The sequence below is a fragment of the Neolamprologus brichardi genome, chromosome 15 (assembly GCF_056152115.1).
Source record: "Neolamprologus brichardi isolate AB-2024 chromosome 15, ASM5615211v1, whole genome shotgun sequence".
Taxonomy (NCBI): domain Eukaryota; kingdom Metazoa; phylum Chordata; class Actinopteri; order Cichliformes; family Cichlidae; genus Neolamprologus; species Neolamprologus brichardi.
In genome coordinates, this window is record NC_142118.1 from 4,575,230 (window position 1) to 4,594,187 (window position 18,958).

Genomic DNA, 18,958 nt, shown 5'->3' on the forward strand with positions numbered 1-18,958 from the left:
GCTAACAACAACTGAGGAAAACTCACCTGTTGCTGAGCTTCACAAACTCTCAAAAAACTGCAGCCACGATCTTCCGCCTGTCTTCTTTTATTCTGGAGGAAATTCCAAGTTTTCCAGTTGGACTTTTACTGTCGAAGGTCGGCAAGCTGCTATTTTCTTCAGTTTTCATTAGCTACAGACAAGTCTCACGCATGAAAAAGGCCTAAAAAAATCCTTGATTTGGGCATATCCCTTTAGTTTTACTTGTTCGGGCGTCATAAGGAGATGGCATCATAGCTGTTAAAAAAGGTTTAGTTCATATCCAGCCCAGTGAGCAACACCAGGTAACCTGCATGCACTACACCTGAGGCCGTGACCTTATTAGCCTACAACAACACTGAATGCAGGGAGGACAGTACATTACAGAAACCAGTGCCTCTCCTTTATGAGCTTTAGATAGATACATGTACATTATTGCTTTCAGAATATTATTTAAAAAATTCTAAGTAATGAATCAAAAGATTTTAAATCTTCTAATAATATATATTTTTTAAAAAAAACAGCAAAACATAAAACAAAAATATCCCAATAAGAGCTGCATGTGTGTGCGTCAATCCTCGAGACCCTACAGCAGCAGGAACTAGCCCAAAGGTGGTCTAACAACTTTGGCAGGCCTGTTATGGTATATAAACACATTTAGATAATCTGTTTTTTATTGCTTCATTACAAATCATTCCATTTAAAGACACAAACTATTTCAAATACCTCCCAACGGTTGTTTAGAAAACTAACAAACAAACGCACACTCACACACAAAAGTTTGAAGGTGCAAATTCATAATTAGGAGTTATGTGTACTTGTTGTGTTTGGAACAGATGAGTGTTTTCCACTAACTCAAACATTGACTCTACAAGCTGGTGTCATCCTCACTGATACTCTCAGTGGCCCCAGTAGCTGTGTTTTTATTTACTAGACCACTGTCGATCTTCCTGTGAGAAAGAAGCTCCATTCTCTGTCCGAGCTAAATCAATATCCCATTATGGTGTTTCAGAGGGAAATGGCTTAGAGGGAAGAAGGAGAAATAACCTAATATATTATGGCAACACCGATCCATGAATGTGTCTTTTTTTGCTTCTGTGTTCGGAGGTGAAATACAGGTGAAATTGTTGGAAATGAGAACCCAAAAACAACAAAGAGAAAATAAACTGTTGATGATTGAAAAGACCTCTTTAGGATATTCTGACAGTGTGCTGTTAAAAAAACAAAAGAAGAAGAGACGACTGCATAATAAGGTGATGAAGGAAAAATCCATGCAACACATCTTGATGTTTTTATGGGTGTTTTTTTGTTTTTTTTAATTGAAACCAGCTTCACTGATAACAAACATGCAATATCACTATACAAGCCAACACCACAGATAAGTGTTTACTCATTCAAATCTTGACTCACTGTCAAGGCTTAGCCAGCAGCGCACGCACAAACACACACACACACACGCATACACTTTCAGATGCTGTAGAGATAAACACCTCTCCACCTCTTTTGCTCTTTGACATACGCAGACGCACAAGCTCACGTACACACAGTCATATTTACATATCACAGTGAATGATGGGTAAAAACAGGGAAGGGGATAACACTGTTCTCCTGGTCCAAACTAGAGATGAGAATGGCAGCAAAGCTCCGGTGATAGCGAGTGTGTGTGTCTGACTGACTGAGGTGGGATAAGGAGTGAGATGATGACAGCGAGGATGTGAGCAGAAAACCTTTTATCAACTCTGTGCGGTAGGGAGGCGTCTTGGACAGGCGCCTCTTTGGCATTAAGAAAGAAACACAGTGAGACTGCTAATATATATAAAAAAAACAAGTCTGCGTGAAGTTAGTTTTTTTTTCTTTCCTTTCTCAAATCCACTCAGTCTGTGCTACATTTAAATGCATGATGTCGTTACAGTATCATAAATACAGGGCGCCATGGATTCATAAATACAGCAGGTCTGGGGTATTGCTTGGATGATAAACCGACTGTCTGCCAAATGCGCTCTTAGAAATCGAAGTCAAAACCTAACAAAAAAAAAAAAAAAAAAAAGCAAAAAGCAAACAAAAAAAGGCCACACTACCAAAAAAATATACCTTCAGTTCCAATAAATAAATAAATATTTGAAAATGTCATACAAAATTCTGACATTACCCTTTTTTCCCAACATTTAATGGAAGTTCTGTCTACAAATGTAAGATAATAAATATATTTAGTATTTTTTTAGTAACAGGTTTTAGGTGGGTTTATTTGGGATATCTCTTATATCTTTAAGCAAAAATCGGATTATAAACAGTAGGAAAGATCTCTGCAGAAACTCTATTTAATACCGCTCATATCACAATGGTTACGACACGATAAAATACTGCAAGTTATCAAAACTGTACAGAAAAACTTACAGGTTTCTCTAAAATACATTTTCACTGTTAGTGTGTGACAAGAGATGCGAGAGAGCTCGTCTCTGAGCAGCAGCCTGCGCTCCTTATGATGAACCGACGACGCGGTAAACAGTCGTGACCAGTCAAAAACCCGCTCTCTCTTCACACTGATTGTTCTGCCCTCTGCTGCTCGGGTCTGGAGCAGCACGCTGGTCGCTTTGGGTCCTTCCATGTTGCCACACCCCCTCTGAGAAGCTCTGGATGGCTACAACAAGTCTACATGGCGCTGAAGACTTACAGTCTGGGAAGAAAGAAGACTGCAGCAGGGCGAGGCAGTCTGCGTAGTTTACTGGATGTCTAGAGTTTCCTCTGGCACATTACGCTCTTCTACTCCAGTTCATGGTTTCAATAGTTTTTTTCTTCTTTGCTTTGTCTTGTGTTTTTTAAATTTTTTTTATTAATGTATGTCTTAGATATTCCTCTAGCTAATCTACTTCACGGTTACAGGTGTGAAAGTTGGTGGCACACCACCAAGCAGTGGGGTGTTTTGGCTGGGTGAGGGCAGTGCCACCCTGGTAGTGTGTTTATGTGAATGTTTTTAGTGGAGGAGAGGGCTGGGGTTTGAGTCAGCAGGTCAGCGATGGCGGTAGTGTCTCATGAGGGGAACGATACAGGAAGGGGGTCCCGAGAGCTTTAGGAAGGGGTGCTGGAGGAGCTCCTGCGCTGTGGCTCTCTGGGACGGTTCCCTCACCAGCATCAGGTCCAGGAAGGAGCGTAACACGGTTGACACCTGGAGATGTGAGCAAATGTTTGAATTCATCTGCTTAGCTAGGTTTGAGTATAACATAGCCAAAAAAACAGCAGTAAAATTAACACACACACACTTTTAGTGACAACACAGATGTCGATCTCTTCATCAACTTTGGGAACATTTAGGTCAGTCACACATGACATTAGACCAGTCAGCAACCACTGGCAACCTCCAATTGCTAGTTATTAAATGTGTCTTCCCTGATTGGTTGTCGTGTTTTTGCCTTGTCTGTCACAAAGAGGCTGTGACACAAAAAAAACAACCTTGTATTTGTTGGTATTCCTGTGGTCACCTGTTTTTTTTGTGTTCGTGGGAACAAACTAATATGTTTTGTTTTTTAGTATCAGGGAACATGAACGTTTTAGTAATATATTTCAATAGGAAACATAGTGTCAGAAGCATGTACTTTTGGTAGAAAACAGCGAGGCATCACCATGGAAACCAAGATATTTTGGTAGCTTCCTGAGCTTCTTTTTGTTTTTAAAAGCTGCTAGATGAATTACATGCATGAATATTATACAAATGAAGTGTAAAAAGAATTGACACGTATGACTCAAACTTGGGTCTCTCGCCTGAAAGACAACACAACTTACTTGTTCACGACCTTCCAAATGCAGATTATTGAGTTTTTTAATTGGTGCACGTGAGTGTCGACTGATATAAAACCGTCTTTAAGGACATTTCGAGGGATAACAGCAACACAAGTCATTAGATTAAAGCCTGCAACGCACTGCCACGAGAACAGGTTGTACCACTGCAATCAACACCTTTCAAAACGGGAAACTTTTATTTTAAGGCGAACGCATTTCCAGTTTCGACTGCACTTCAAGTTTCGTCACCACTTGGTGAGGAGCGCTTGCCATGCAAAGCACAAGCAACCACAGCAACCTGCTAGAAACCAAAGCAATGCCAAGGAGGTTTTTGGTGCACTACATCTTTGGGGCTAATTTCACACTAGCAATTGCCAACAATTTCCAGCAACCACTCACCAAACTCTGTCCCCATTAGAATGAATTGTAATGGCTTTGGTGTTCACTTTACTTTGAATTAGCACTACGATCTACCCAAAATCTTAACAGTTCAGTACTTTGGTTTATGATTAAAACTACTGAAATTCCCATTTTGCTCAGATATGACAACTGCCATATTTCTGGTGTATCCATTATTACATACTCATACATAGACACAGACCAGTCTTAGGTTATGTAATGAGTAATGATACTCATGTAAATGCAATTTGGGTTAGAAAAAACACATTAACATGAATTGAAAATTTGGTCTGTTGCTTACAGCTGTTTGTAGAAGTCTTTCCTCTTAATTTAATTAAATACCCGTAGCTTCATATGAATATTTACAGGATCCACGTGTCTCAAAAATAAAGGAGTTGCAGTACTTTCGTAATATAAGTTCATAAACGTTACCTTGCATTTCTCTGCACCTGAGGTGTGACTGGTGAGCTGTCACACAGAGATGCGTTGTTACAGCTAAACAGTTGACAGCTCTAAGAACATTTTCTTCTGCTGTTAGCCAAAGTCTGATGCGTTTACTTATTGAGAACTCGCCTTCGACTTTTCTTACCTTATGGGACTCCTTTAGCCGTGGGGGCAGGTTGTCTCGTATCCTTCTCATGGCCTGCAGAGGGGGCTCATTGAAGTAAGGGGGCTCTCCGTCCACCATCTCAATCACCATAATGCCTAAAGACCAGATGTCCACCTGAACACGCGCAAAAACATTCAGTCTATTCAGCCAGGACAGTAAACATACATGCATAACATATACAGGGAAATGCTCCTGAACTCCTTTCTGTATTTCTGTGCATGTGTCCTCACCTCAGTCCCGTAAGGTAATCTTGAGATGACCTCTGGTGCCATCCAGTAGGGTGTGCCCACGAGGGACTTCCTCTTGGGTACCTCTTTGGAAACTTGGGCACAAAAGCCAAAATCTGATAGCTTGATCTGTAAACACACACATATACAGTACATGGTTCCAGTCTCTACTAAGCAGGTTGGTGGGCATACAGAATAGAATATATCAGTTCAGAAGTGTACTGACCTCTTGTGATCAAGAGCTTTGTCAGAAGACACTAATCCCATATATTAGCACTTAATTAAGCTTCAGTTAATCATGTCTTATCAACTCGTTGGGAGGCATTAAGCAGGATTTAATTACTAGGGCACGGCAGTAATGGATGATGATGAGTTTCTGGCATTGGCTGTTGACAAGCGGCAGGACAGGCACCCATGGAGGTCAGTGAGTGTTGAATGACTGTGTGTGTGTGTGTGACCAGTGAAAAAGAATAGCAGCTTAGGTTATTATTACCTGGGGTTTAGTGGATTACTGTTTAAGCAGTGACTAATTTGATAGCATCCCAAGAGGAGCATGGATGAATAGAAATATGCACGTGCACTTACTCTGCCATCGCTAGTCAGGAGAATAGAGTCGCTCTTAATGTCACGGTGGATGACGCCCTGTGTGTGCAGGTAGGACAGAGCCTTCAACACCGACAGACACACCGTAGCAATCTGCTCCTCGTTCATCCTGTAAGGAGACACACACACACACACGACCTGTCAAAAATATTTTATTTAATCAGATTAGATTTATTTTCATAGCTAACTGTTTATTTCCACAATTTGTAGTTTCTCTTTTTAATAAATGTGCTATCTGTTTTTATCTGGTAAGCTCATTTTTGTCGCCTGTGCTTTCTCCATGTGCTGTGCACTGCGAGAAAACATTTATTCATAAATAAAACGGACTTTTCTTCTTCGAGCTACAGAAATGACTGGCTTTAAGACTCGAGAGTCATCCTATAGAGGATGTGGAGTAGAAATCCAGTTTGAAAATATCCCACTGTGGCCTGCAGCGTTTCTAGCTACGAGTAGGCAGGAGGGTCCCATATGGAGAGAGGGGGCGATGCTGCGCGTCTCACTGAGTTCATGTAGAAACTCACAGCTCCACTGAACATTAACGTCTCCAGACCCAGCTGGCCGGGCTGTGCTGTGTGCTTATGTGTGTGCGCTCTAATCTGCAATCATACAATACATGTGCACAAAGAAGCGCGCTTGTTTTAAACCCCAGACTAAGGCTACAGATGGATGCAGATGCACATACGCTGTATATGCATTGCAGTATGATCTTACATGCTTGCAACTTCTTCTGCACACTTCTCTTTATCATACAGTGCAACTTAGCTGCTATTGGGGCACTAACTTGCAAACTTGCAAACTTACATTATGAGAAACAACCCTTTGGGCTACATATACGCTCATAATATTAAACATATATAATCACACTCTACAGATTGCAACAGATTTTATTGTTACACATGTATGCTTTTACAATCACAAGAGATAAATGAGCTTTCTGCTAATGGAAAAACAACCGGCTAACTCGGAGTGAATGGGATGGAGACGCGTACGTGAAAATGAATCACCTCTTACCGCCTCTCCACTTGCACCACAACCCCCCCGAAAAAAATCCCACGCTCCCATACACACACAAACAAATGAGCTCTCTCACACACACACACACACACACACTCATGGAGGCAGGATCAGTGAAATAGAAAATTGTTTCACAAAGTGAAAAACAACTTTAATGAGCCTGTAAAGGTTGTCAAAGGGAGGAGAATTACACATGCACCTACACACAGACAAAAGGTGCACACACAAACACTGAGGCATTCATACTCACACACACACACACACAAACCCATATGCTTTTGCATTTACACTAGATAAAAATCCCCTCGAAGTGCAGATCATTACCCAACTTTAAAAGTATAATTGAAAATCTGAACGTGACTGAAATAGTTCTGCAGACCCCCCATTCTCCTCCCGCTGCAGACTTGCCTGTGTGAGTTAGAATTGAGCGCGCATGTGTCCATAAATCTCAGAGCGTGTGTGCGTTTGTGTGTTTGCTGCCAGCAAGCTGATGAGGCTTGCACAACGCGAGGCAGGCAGCAGTTATTTCCACAACAAAAAGCCTAACAGAAATAGCAGCAGGCTTTCACCTGGACAAATATGGCAGAAATTACTGATGAAGAAAATACACCGCTCAAGCCCTTCTGCGGCATTTTCTCACTGATTTTATTTTATGCCTGCATACTAATCAATCTACATTTTATAAGGACATCTATTAAGTTTTATTCCAAACTTTTTCTGATAATATTAATAAAAGGTAAAAAAAAAAGCAACTGACCCTACAGGGTAATATATGTGAGTCTTTATCAAAAAGAGAAATTCTGTTTAAAATCCAGTTTTATGAGCTTTCCGTGAGTACTTTTAAAAGCACTCGTGGTGAAACTTTCTCTCATGCACGCACCGAGCACACAAACGAGCAAACATCTGTGTGGGAGACTGTTCAAAATACTTCACAGCAGCAGCGGTGCTCAGCCTCGCCAAAGCGTGTTATTAGCATCCGACACCGCGCAGCGCTAATGCTGACACTCCGCGCAAATGACTGTAATTAAACACCAAGCACAAAGTAAGCTTAAAACAATGAGGCAGCAGCTTAGAAACGCAACTCAGTAACACAGAAACAATTTGGAAAAGTTGGAGAACGATAATCCTGAAACTATCGGAGCATCGTATCGTCTCAGCCGATCCTTCCTCTGCGCCTTGCAAAATTATTCACCTGTTCGTGTCAGCTGCAACAAATAAAATAAAAAAATTTGAATTTCGACTGCGCACCAGTGCTTGCTAGGTTATATTAAAATCCATTTGATGTCAGCGACATCATCTGAACAACACGCCCTTTAAAAGGTGACATAAACCCTTTCCCCCCCCCAATGTGGATTCTCTCTCCGTCTATCTCACCAGTCAAAACGAACACAAATGACACACACGAAGCTGTGGCCTGATTTCTTCTTTCATATAAAAGTATTACATAGTGCTTCAAAATCTGATACTTTAACTCTTTCAGTCAGTCTGAAAACAGCCATTGAACTGAAAAATAAAATAATTAAAAATAAAGATGATTTCACAGTTTTGAATGACGCTAGTTTTCTTAGATGAGAGGATGGACATCATGTCTTGCTAGTTTTGTAAATACATGACTAATGCTGAGAAAAACAGATAAACTTGGCTCTGTTAGAAGGGAGCAAAGTCTGTCTATAAGGTCCTTTGAAACTTAGGTAACAATAGAGAAGGAAGCTGATTGTCACTGCAGTGTTTTTATTTATTTTACACATCTGCATTTTCTTACTAAGCAATTATATGGTTCCCCCACATCCCAGAGGTGCTCTGTTTGACAAGGCGCTTGCTTGAAGTAGGACTCAATAGATTTTTTTTCAACCAATTCCTGTAAAATGTAGAGATGTTTGTGTGTGAACCAGTAAATCACAAGTTTCTGGTTGTTGTTGTCAGCCCATCTGACCACAACAAAAACCACGTGTACATGCCTAAATGCATTGAGTTGCTGATTAGATATCTGCATTAATGACCAGCTGAACAATGTGTAAATAAATATGCTGCACTTTGTTTCATTTAGTATGCAGGGTGTATCAAATCGAATCATCCAATTTCAAAAAGCTACATTTTTTGAAGTAATAGACATAAAAACTTACGAGACATTTTAAAATACATGGCTGAAGATAAACTTTTACATACACAACTCACAATGTTCAAAAGTTAAATGTGTCCTTCTCTGGTCGCATGTCCATATCATAGTCAAACTCATCTCACACATTATTGTGAGCATGTCTGGAGTCACTGCAACCATGTGAAACTCGTGAATCCGTTCTTTCTTATAATACATGTTCTGATCTTTAGAATGATACTGTGAAATCAGATGATTCCTTTTGATAGACTCTTTATTAGCAGCTTGTATTCCTGCTTCAATGCCAAGGTCTCTCTTCCTAAGTAGAGTATGGTGTCAATGAGCCTTCATGGTAAAATAAAGGTTTAAAAAGCCCGTGTTCGACTGGACAATAACTTTAAACGAGGTGTAACACGTTAATTTTTACCTGGTTCTTGCAATGCTGAATCCCTGATTCCTTTTTAGGAAATATCTTACTAATCACTTAATAGTTAAAACATGCCTCACGTGCCTTTACATGCTGCTCACCTGGTTGTTGAGTTTGACGTCTTTTAACTATTTGAGCAAAATAATTATCCTGTTTTTCAAAATGTCCTTTTATAATTTTCTTGGAGTCTAACAACAGCTTACATCCTCCAAGCTCCGCATCACACAGCTTGATGGTTTACCTCAACATTTGTGCATTGAGCAGTTACCTGGTGTGAGTCACAATGTCGGTGAGTGCCCCTCCCTCCAGGAACTCCATGACGACCCACAGCTCGTCTCCCACCAGGTAACTGTTGTACATGTCCACAACATTTTCATGATGGTAGTCCCTCATGATCACCACCTAAAACACAGACAGAGAAATATATATGTATGTATTGTTACTAATGACACTGTAGTACTGTTATTATGCTACTATACTTTGTTACTACACTGTTAATATGAAATAAAAATCATGCTTTGAGCCTCAAAAAGATTTCTCTCTGAAATTTCTCAATTCAATACCATATTTAAGAATGTATGCTAAAATGTGCTACAAAAAATTATCTACAATTCCAGTCGTTTATTGAATCTATTCATGTAATTTCATTTTTTTTCATATTAATTCAACTTCCCCTTTGTCTAATATGAACATGTTCTGGAGGCTTAATCATAAAAGGATTACATTCAAATTAATAGGATTACACAAAACAAATTACTTTCCCGCTGAACACCCGCTGCTCCACACCTCGCACTCGTGCTTACATACATGCATTCTCTCTCCCACTCATGCACGCTAAACAGAGACCAAAATACAAAAGAATCAGGGCAGAAATGCAATCCGAGCGTCGCTCAGTTCACATTTAAATACATTAGTCTTTTTTTTTCCTGGGCAAATGAAATGCAGCTCATTTTTTAGCTTGTCGGGACATCGTGAACGTGAGCAGTCACGAATACATTTCTTGCTTAAGGTTTTCGGCGTAAACACGTCTTCAGTTTAGTCAAAAAATGTCATTACAGATGCAAAAAAAAAATGTGTTAGTGGTTTAATTGCTGTGGATGGATGTTAGGGAAATAAGGGCAAACTGAACTCTTGCTGTTTGTTTCATTAATTAGCATAAAGTGGCATTTTTATTATGCTAATTAAAACAGTTTCACGACTGCCGCTTGCTTAGGCTATCAACAATCTGTGACAAATGTTAGTTCTGTGGTCATTATGGCCCCGATCTAAATCCATCTGATTAATTCACTCAAACATACGACATCAGAGCGATTTGGATTATAATATGAGCTGAGGACAGTTTCTCAGGTAATCGTTTGATACCTCGTTAAAAAGCAGCTCTCTTCTCTGCTGTTTTCTGAGGTCCATCTTCTTCACCGCCACCTGCTTTCCGCTGTGCTTCTCGGTGGCGATGCAAACAATACCTGTGGATCCCTCGCCGATCTTAATAAAGCTGTCCAGGTATTCCCGAGGGTCGCCTGGAGGAGAACACAAACATCGTGCCTCATTTTTATGCAACATCAGACACAAAGAAAGATATAAATTTTAAAAAAAACATCTAGAAGTTGCAGTTGCATGCCTCTGCTAAATACTCAAGCTGCAGTTTATTTAATCACGCTCTTACAGACTCTAAATACTGCTATATGAAACTCTGAATGTTAGACAGGAAACACTTGGATGTAGAAAAACAACAAGTTGCGTCCATTTATCAAGTTGTCACATGCTTGCGTGTCATTTCAATGTTCCTTTAATTTCAAGTGTGCGTTACCAGGGTTGACCACCAGCTGAAGTGCTGCTCTGAACTGCTCATGAGAAACTCTGGAGGGCTGCGTGTCAGAGCTCGACCCCCAGGAAGGAGGCGGATAAGCCCCTGGGGGGACGTAAGGTGACGAAGGCTGTGAGTAGGCCCCCTGGATGAAAAAGTTATAAAAAAAAGACAGAAATAACATCGCTTATATACCTAATGATTTTATTTTCTAAAGAATCAATTTGGGAAAGAGCTACTTTAGTTAGAGATTTAAGATGGTTACGGTTAAACACCTGGAGGAAGTGTTGATCTCAGCTAACTTACCAAAGTCACAGAGTATAATCTGAATCATCACTGTGATGCCGTTTTTATATGTGAAGTTAGCGAACATACTGTACCTGCGGGGTATATGGTGGACTGGGCTGGGAGGGAGGATGATGGTAAGGAGAGGGTTTGTAATGGTGAAAGATCGGGGGGTACGGCAGGTGCACCGAGGGGTAGCCAGGCGGCTTCGTGTGGCTCTGAGGTAGCTTAAGAGGCCCTCGGGGGTACGTGTCACCACCTGCGACCTGGGGACTGTCATCGCGTGATGGACGCTCATAGTCGCCCTGGAAAAGCGAGGAAAATTACATATAAGTCTAGTGTTACGCATTTTACTGCAGTGAATACTGAAGAATTTTACTGTTAAACGTCAGCCTGTACATCCACGGTCGTACACTACACCTGCAGGTACATTACTCCCGGACAGACCTAACGGAGAACATTTAGTGCACAGGACAGCGACCATACCTTATCCTTACCACCCCACCCCCCTCTAAAATGCTTCACAGCTACTCCAGTCATCAACCAAGAGCCTGCAGTGGACTCATATCTGGGACACAGCTCTTCCTTAAGATTGTCCTTCAAAGTAGTATCGCAGCGTACACATGGGTATTAGCGAGAATGCAGTAGTGCTTACATGACTCAGCTTTCATTACATGACTCACAATTGGCTACAAATACGCACACTTGGAGTGGTTTCGTAACCTAATAGCTTCGTCATCGTATTATGTCACATGGATTTGTCTGTCATTTTAAGGAAAACTGGCCACAGGTCATTAACAATAGGACGTAAGTAGAGACAGGCTGATACTGTACAGCTGTCAGTGGCATTTCTAAGTGACAAAAGTCTGTCATGTAAACACTAGGAGAGGGATTAAAGTGCTACAGCAAACATCAACACTACCCAGAGTGATCTAAAGTGGATTACAAAGAAAAAACAAAAATTAACTTAGAAGATGAATCTGCTTTCACCCTGCAGAGACTAAACTAAATCACCTTTGCCACACCTCTCTAAAATGATCTCCAGCCGGCCTGATTTTTCCCCTCAAGAGACTCCGGCTATAATAAATAAAACTCTCTTTCCTCCTTTCTTTTATTTGTCACTCTCTCTGCGCCTAATCGCTATTTCTCTTTCTTTCACAAAGAGAGACACACACACAGACTGAAACGCACAAGCACAGACAGGGTAGGAGGAGGAGCCCTGATGTGTTGGGATGGTGTATAATTACATGGTGTGAACTCTTTTAATCAATCACTCTGAGGCAGGTGCGGGGGTGGCTGCTGGGAGGCCCCCGTCTCGTGCCCCTCTATCGTTGGCCAGCAAGCGCTCGCTGGCTGTCAGCCAGGGGTCTCCTGATCCATGTTGGTTAAACGCGCATTAATCTGAGTTTGGCAGGGTAATCAACAACCTAACTCAACTGTGAAATTGAATTCCGCGGTGGAACATCGTTCGGCCAGTTTTATGCTAAGGCTGCAGAAAGGGAAAGTGCCGCAACATCAATTTGTCACCGAGAGCTGCGGCACTGAGCTCACACTCGCTACAAAACAGTGAGGAAGAGAGAGAGAGAGAGACGGCGGCAGAGAGAAAGGAAGTGTGTGTGCGTTTGCATCTTTGTGTGTGGCCAAGTTTCTGTGCTGTCTACTATTACATCCCCAACGTCTTCCGACAACGGCAGGGAAAAAGAAGGATTTACTTCAGCGGTGTGAGTGGGCTGAAGCAGGGAAAGAGAAGAAAAGGCAGAGAGTGAGCAAAGAGAGAGGGAGGTGGGTTTGTTCCAAGGTCCGTGAGCCAAGAAGAATAGTGATTCTTCAGCTGCCAGATGACTCCTTGTTTTGTTGTTTCCGTTTTTTAAACCACTGCTGTGAAAATCAAACAAGAAATATTAAAAACACCATCACATTAAGTCCAATTATAGTCACGCCTTTGAGATATGAAAGAGTAAGTTTGTAAATGCTCAAACATATTCTTTCATGTATAATTTGGCTAAATTGGCTTTCGACTCTTTACTCATTCTACTTTTATTTAAATAGAAAAGCAAGCGCGCCTCTTTAAGCGTGACAACTCAAACAGCAGCAGAAATGTGAAACAAACTACTTGAAAGAAAAATGACCTTCTCCTGCATCGCATTCCTGCTGCTCTTGCATTCTCCGTGGCTGCTTTTTCTTCGAGTGGCTATTTACCGAGACACGCGGGTTAAATGGTTTTTCATCAAGGCACCCTGGGATCTACATCAGCAAACCCGGTTTCCCCTCTCGGCTCGCTGTGTGTGAAGGGAGGCATGGTGCAGAACTGTGATAGCGGCACTCGCGGGTTTAATGACGCTCGGAGAGCTTTGGAAGAATGATGTAAAAAGTGTTGTGTGAAAAGTCTGACCCCACCTTTTGCCCTCTGCTATAATTCCTGATCTATTATCTTCCACCGCGGCACACGCAGTTCTTTGCACTGAGAATTCTGGTGTAAAAGAACTACGAGTAACCGAAAACATATGGTTACATTACACAGCCACTAACGCGTGGACGGTTCGTTTGTTCTTGTCAGTGGAGTTTCTGTGCAGAGGAATCTCTTGGGTGTCTCTCCCACTGCTCCACTGGAGCACGACACGGGCTGCACGAGAGCCGGCATACTTACAGTGCAGCTGTTCCCAAATACAATATACAATCTACTGAGTGACACTGCTGGGGGATTTTACCAACAATCACATAGGTTCCTTTAAATTCATGTTTCTTTCTAACTTTTACAAACGTGCAAAAACCTGCCTTTTGTGTGTTTTGTTTGTGAGATGTTTTCAGTTAAAAATCTGTAATACAGTCAATATAAAAAGCATTTCCATGTCACAAAAACAAAAAATAAAAATTTCTGGGCATCCTTAACATCAAAGCCCATCTATGCATTCCACAAAAAAGTAAGGAAATTAGTGTTTGATTGATTATTTCTTTGTTGTAACAATGTTTCATGGTAATAAATCTTATACTGTTGAAAAGCCTGTTTAGTTACCTTTAAATGGTGCCGCATTTGTAAGGAAAATGCATTTGTGGGTTGAGCAGCAGAGTTGAGCATGTGGCTAGTGCCCATAAAAAACTTGACAAATCTTCTCGTGCAAATTCCAAACAGCTTATTGACTCTTATTTGATGTCAATAGAGAAGAAATAATTGAGGAAAGGTAGGGCTGTTCGATATAACGATATATATCGGATGACGATATAAAAACGTCTATGGTTCCATTTTACTATCGTTTGTTTCGTGGTGTCGCAAAATAAACTGTTTACGGCAATATTTTTTCGTTTTGCTGGTCACTGTAGTGGCTATATTAATTTATTAAAGTTCTCTCTTTCTCTTATATTTTAATAACCACACTAATGACGGACAAGCGCCTGTTTTTATGCGTTGTCGTTTGCAACAGCGACGGTAACAGCATCGCGTGTCCGCTTGTTTACATAAATCTTTCACAATAAAGCTCAAGATCCTGTTGAGACTTTTCAAAATAAACTGAATCACGTGAAAGAGCAGACTATTTACGGATGAGAAGTAAAAAAGAGCCGCCAGGTGCTAAAAAAATAAACCTTAGACTCAAACGTTAGAACAGGCTTTTCCCAGCAGCACGCCGTGTAATAAAACGGCGGGGGTTACAACTTATGTCTAAAAATGTATCGTTTCATGCATCGGTTAAAACACTCGACTCCAGCTACACGACGCGCAGCTGGAAACACTTCCCGCAAGTCGAGCTGCTCGAGATTCACAGAATTTACAGAAAATGTTACATTTTTGTGATTTATATCGTTATCGGACGATAGAATTCTTATATCGGGATATGAGATTTTGGTCATATCGCACAGCCCCAAGGAAAGGTGTTGCTACAGCAGACCATCTGCCTCCATTTCACACCAACGCTCTGTACGTCCCCGTTCACGACATCCATGAACCTTCTTCGTGATCTTCCTCTTTTCCTTCTGAAAAGTCTAACATCCTCCTCTCCTCACATCCAAACCATCTCAGCCTTGCTGCTCTAACTTTGTCCCTCTGAAGTACTCATTTCTAATCTCTAAAGCTTTGCTATTAGATATTTAATTTCTGCTGAGTTCGTCTTGACCACCGTTATGCATATTTGCATTTGTAATTCTCTTATCCTTTTAATAATTGCAATCATAGTATATTTTTATACCTTTGTGCCAATTATGTTTCTGTTAAAACGCTATATTTAGCAGTGATTGCAGTTTGTGTGCTGCAACGCTTCAATATAAATTTGAACGCCAAGAACACTCGCTCCTATTTATTAATTAAATTAAAAATAATTACATAAATATACACTGATTTCATCTAGTATATTTTTCCACTTTTTTCCTTCCTCTAACTTTTTATTTTGTGTAAGTCAGAGCTTTTTGGTCAGTCTGAGCATTAATTGAACTGTGTATAGAGCTAGTGGACACGCCAGAGGTGCAATTCTTTATGTGACATCACCTTCCTCCTTCAGGGAAGAGTAGATTAAAGCTGAAACCATCTATCAGGCAGGAAGAGCAGAAAAAGAAAACTGATGGTTGAGGATCAGAGAGAACTCGAAACACTGAAGAAGAAAATAATGTGAAAAGGTGACTGGGAGGTTAAAGTGTGTGTCACATGAGTCTACATGTATAAAATTCTCTCTACGTTCGTACAGACTTGTTGGGAGGGTATAGTGTGTTGAAACATGCCATTTCCATTTTGCTTTAGTTACCTTGGTTAAAGTCTGTGAGTTGGCGAGACTCTCCGAAAGGCGAGGGTAGGTGTAGGAGCTGTACGGGTGGGCCTGTGGCGGGCTCCTGAAAGTCCCACTGGCGGCATAGGGGACATTTGGCTCCTGCAGCCCAGAGCCTGACCGAGATCGCTGCCTGATGGCAGGCGTGGGGCTGGTCTGGGTCACGTAGGAACTCTTGGGTCGCTTCTCATATTCGTCCCTCATGCCGCCGTAACTCCACTCACTGTCGGGGTAGTTAATCTGCTCGCTGTGTAGCGATGCACGAGACGGTGTGCCAACTGATGTGTCCCGGTAGTCCTGGCTGGATGAACCCCCCACCGATGCCCGGTAGTAGCCGCTGGAACCTACTCCGCTACCCACCGTAGAGGCCACCTCATCCGCCGATCGCCCTTTGCTCTCCAGATAGGTGTGATAGTCAGGCGGAAGTTTGCCATAGTCTGATTTCTGAGGCATGGCATCAGGGTAAAAGGGGCTGCGTATGGGGTGCGAGTGGCCATTCTGCTTGGTGAATCGATAGTGCCTGCCAAGTGCCCAATCCCCATCTATGGAGAAGCTTGGCTTGCCGGGGTCCAGAGAAAAGTCCCTGCTGGACGTGTCCAGGTCACACGAGTAGCGGGAGTAGTAGTGGTTGAATCCGTTCTCCTCTGGAGCAGTGAGGTGGCCACTGCCCGAGGGTTTGGAGATGCCTCCAGCCTGATGGGGGCCTGGTGGGCTCTCTTTGCGCAGGGAGTTGGAACGTGTTACCGAAATGTTGTCGAACTCCTCCAGCAGGCCGTTAATGGATGCATCTTTGGGTGGCCGGTTCCCTCGAACAATGGTCTACAAGCAAAGCAAACACATGAAACTTAGCATAGAGGAGACTTGTGCGTCTGAGAGTTTGATGGCGATAACCCTGATACTTTGGCTTGCAGTACATTCACTTTCAGCTTCATCATTCATGTCTGAAAACTGAATGAGATGAATTGAAATTCCTGCATCATCAACTTCAGTTAACTTCAAACATTTGCAGGCAAGAGTTTCAATTCATGCGTATCAGGGCTTTGCAACAAGTATGAAATTAATCATCACTTGCATTAAATGAACGTCGGTATTTGGATTTTAGAGAACAGCAGGCACTGATCTACACAATCACGAGCTGTTGTGAGCTGGGATCGAGCTAAAAATGCATGAAGATAAAAGTCGGGATACCTCAGATGGTAAAAGGCAACCAGCGTTGGATCGAGGGAGCTAATTCCTACCCCGTTTCCCTCGCAACACATCAGCTTCAATTTCAGTGGGATGATCAGGATGCATTAATAGTCGTGAGGTTTGGTTTAGCACACCAACACACGATTACACACGCACGCAAACCAAAAGGAGCAAGGAGGACGGGGGAGAGAATGAACACGCAGGCTCGCATCTGCTTCAAAGCAGAGGCAGCTTAAACATCAGGGGGGCCGCTTATCCCCTCCTACCTTGTGTTAAACCCTTTACAAGGCCGTGTCGTGAGTCATGGGCAACACGTGCTGCAGCGGGACTACAATCTGCGAGCGTGCACGGTGCGTGTGCATGTTCGTACAGTGTCGTGAGAGTGATGGGAAAATCCACACACATCTTTTTTATCTACCAGCCTCTCCACCACTTGAAACATAGAGGAAACAGTGCGCTGGAACAAAAGGAAACATGATGCATGAGTAGCGCTGAGAGGAGGCTGAGCTGAGGAGATTATGTGAATATTCAGCTCTTACATAATTTATTTTGGAGCCATTTGTGATGATCAAACAAATCTACCGACTGTGTTTCCTGGCATTACGGCCTCCATCTGGTAAAACTAGTCTTTTAGCTGTTTAGTAAGTCATAAGAATCAAAGGGACAGATGTTTGGTTCCCACTGGGGCAGTGGCACATTATAGTGCACAACGATAACTTCAACAAACAACGACGTATTTTACTGTGAAAACTTTGCTGATTGTTTCAAAGTGAGACAGATTTAAACGCATCGAAATTTGGATAATTTGTTTCTAGTGTTACTAAAAATTTAAAATGTACTTAAATTAATTAAAACACATTATAAAAGACATTCAATGTAATTTGTCCCCAGTAAAGCTGCTGTTAGTACTGTGCAGTTGGACTACTTACATTTTCAGTACAAGAACTAACTGCAACCAGAGACGCAGCAGAGGGGACAAACACACACACACACACACCAGCGTATTTCTTGCCACAGGAAAGTCTGATGGCAAAAGCAAAATAGTAACTAAATACACACCAACGCCACCCCATTTATATATATTCCAATGACGTGCAGTATTTTTATACTATAGTCATTTAAGTGCAATATGGAAATTACCGTTCCTTATATTTGAAATAATATTATAATTCTTACTGTATTTTAGTACATTGTTTTATTTTTTTTTTGTGTGACGTGTGACTTTAGCTTTGACTCTAAGCTCTACATAAGATTTCCTGTGTACGTATACAACTAGCAAATAAAGCTATTATTATAGGTATTAGCTATAGCCAGTGTTGGGAAGGTTACTTTTAAAATGTATTCCATTACAGAATACATGCCCCAAAATGTATTCTGTAACGTATTCTGTTACGTTACTCAATGAGAGTAACGTATTCTGAATACTTTGGATTACTTAATATATTATCATGCTGTTTACAACTACATGAATGTACTATTGCTGTGATTTATTACTGTTACTGAAGGTCCGCGGCTCCGAACCGTAGTAAAGGGACCTCTGGCTAATACTGTGGGTTCTGTGTTGGGCTCGTAGCTGAAAACTAGCTTTACTTTGTTGTCTGGGTCAACTTTGCTAGCGAGAGACAGAGAGAGGCGTTGAAAGGCTGCTCCAACGGAACTTATTGTTTTTGGAGGAAAACATGAACACAGCATACAGTCGAGTCTTAATAGCTTACTTACAGCTGGGCTCGTCAGGCTCTCTTCTTGGCTGCAGTGGTTATTATTAT

General features: G+C 41.6%; 1 protein-coding gene across 5 annotated transcripts in view; it reads right to left on the reverse strand.

Moving 5' to 3' along the window:
• Positions 1–1,035: 1,035 nt before the first annotated feature.
• The window catches only part of pak5 (p21 protein (Cdc42/Rac)-activated kinase 5), a 76,571-nt gene continuing 58,648 nt past the window's right edge, over positions 1,036–18,958 (reverse strand). For 3 of the 5 annotated variants that reach the window (XM_087851954.1, XM_006793015.3, XM_035908718.2), the window contains 9 exons: positions 15,984–16,823; positions 11,352–11,561; positions 10,975–11,116; positions 10,530–10,684; positions 9,436–9,569; positions 5,614–5,740; positions 5,032–5,157; positions 4,781–4,915; positions 1,036–3,181 (listed from right to left, as the gene is read on the reverse strand). In XM_087851954.1, the coding sequence (XP_087708080.1) occupies positions 3,026–3,181; positions 4,781–4,915; positions 5,032–5,157; positions 5,614–5,740; positions 9,436–9,569; positions 10,530–10,684; positions 10,975–11,116; positions 11,352–11,561; positions 15,984–16,823 (2,025 nt within the window). In that variant the 3' untranslated portion in view covers positions 1,036–3,025. The remainder of the gene's footprint in view (positions 3,182–4,780; positions 4,916–5,031; positions 5,158–5,613; positions 5,741–9,435; positions 9,570–10,529; positions 10,685–10,974; positions 11,117–11,351; positions 11,562–15,983; positions 16,824–18,958) is intronic. The other 2 variants (XM_087851953.1, XM_006793016.3) reach the window with 1 other exon arrangement.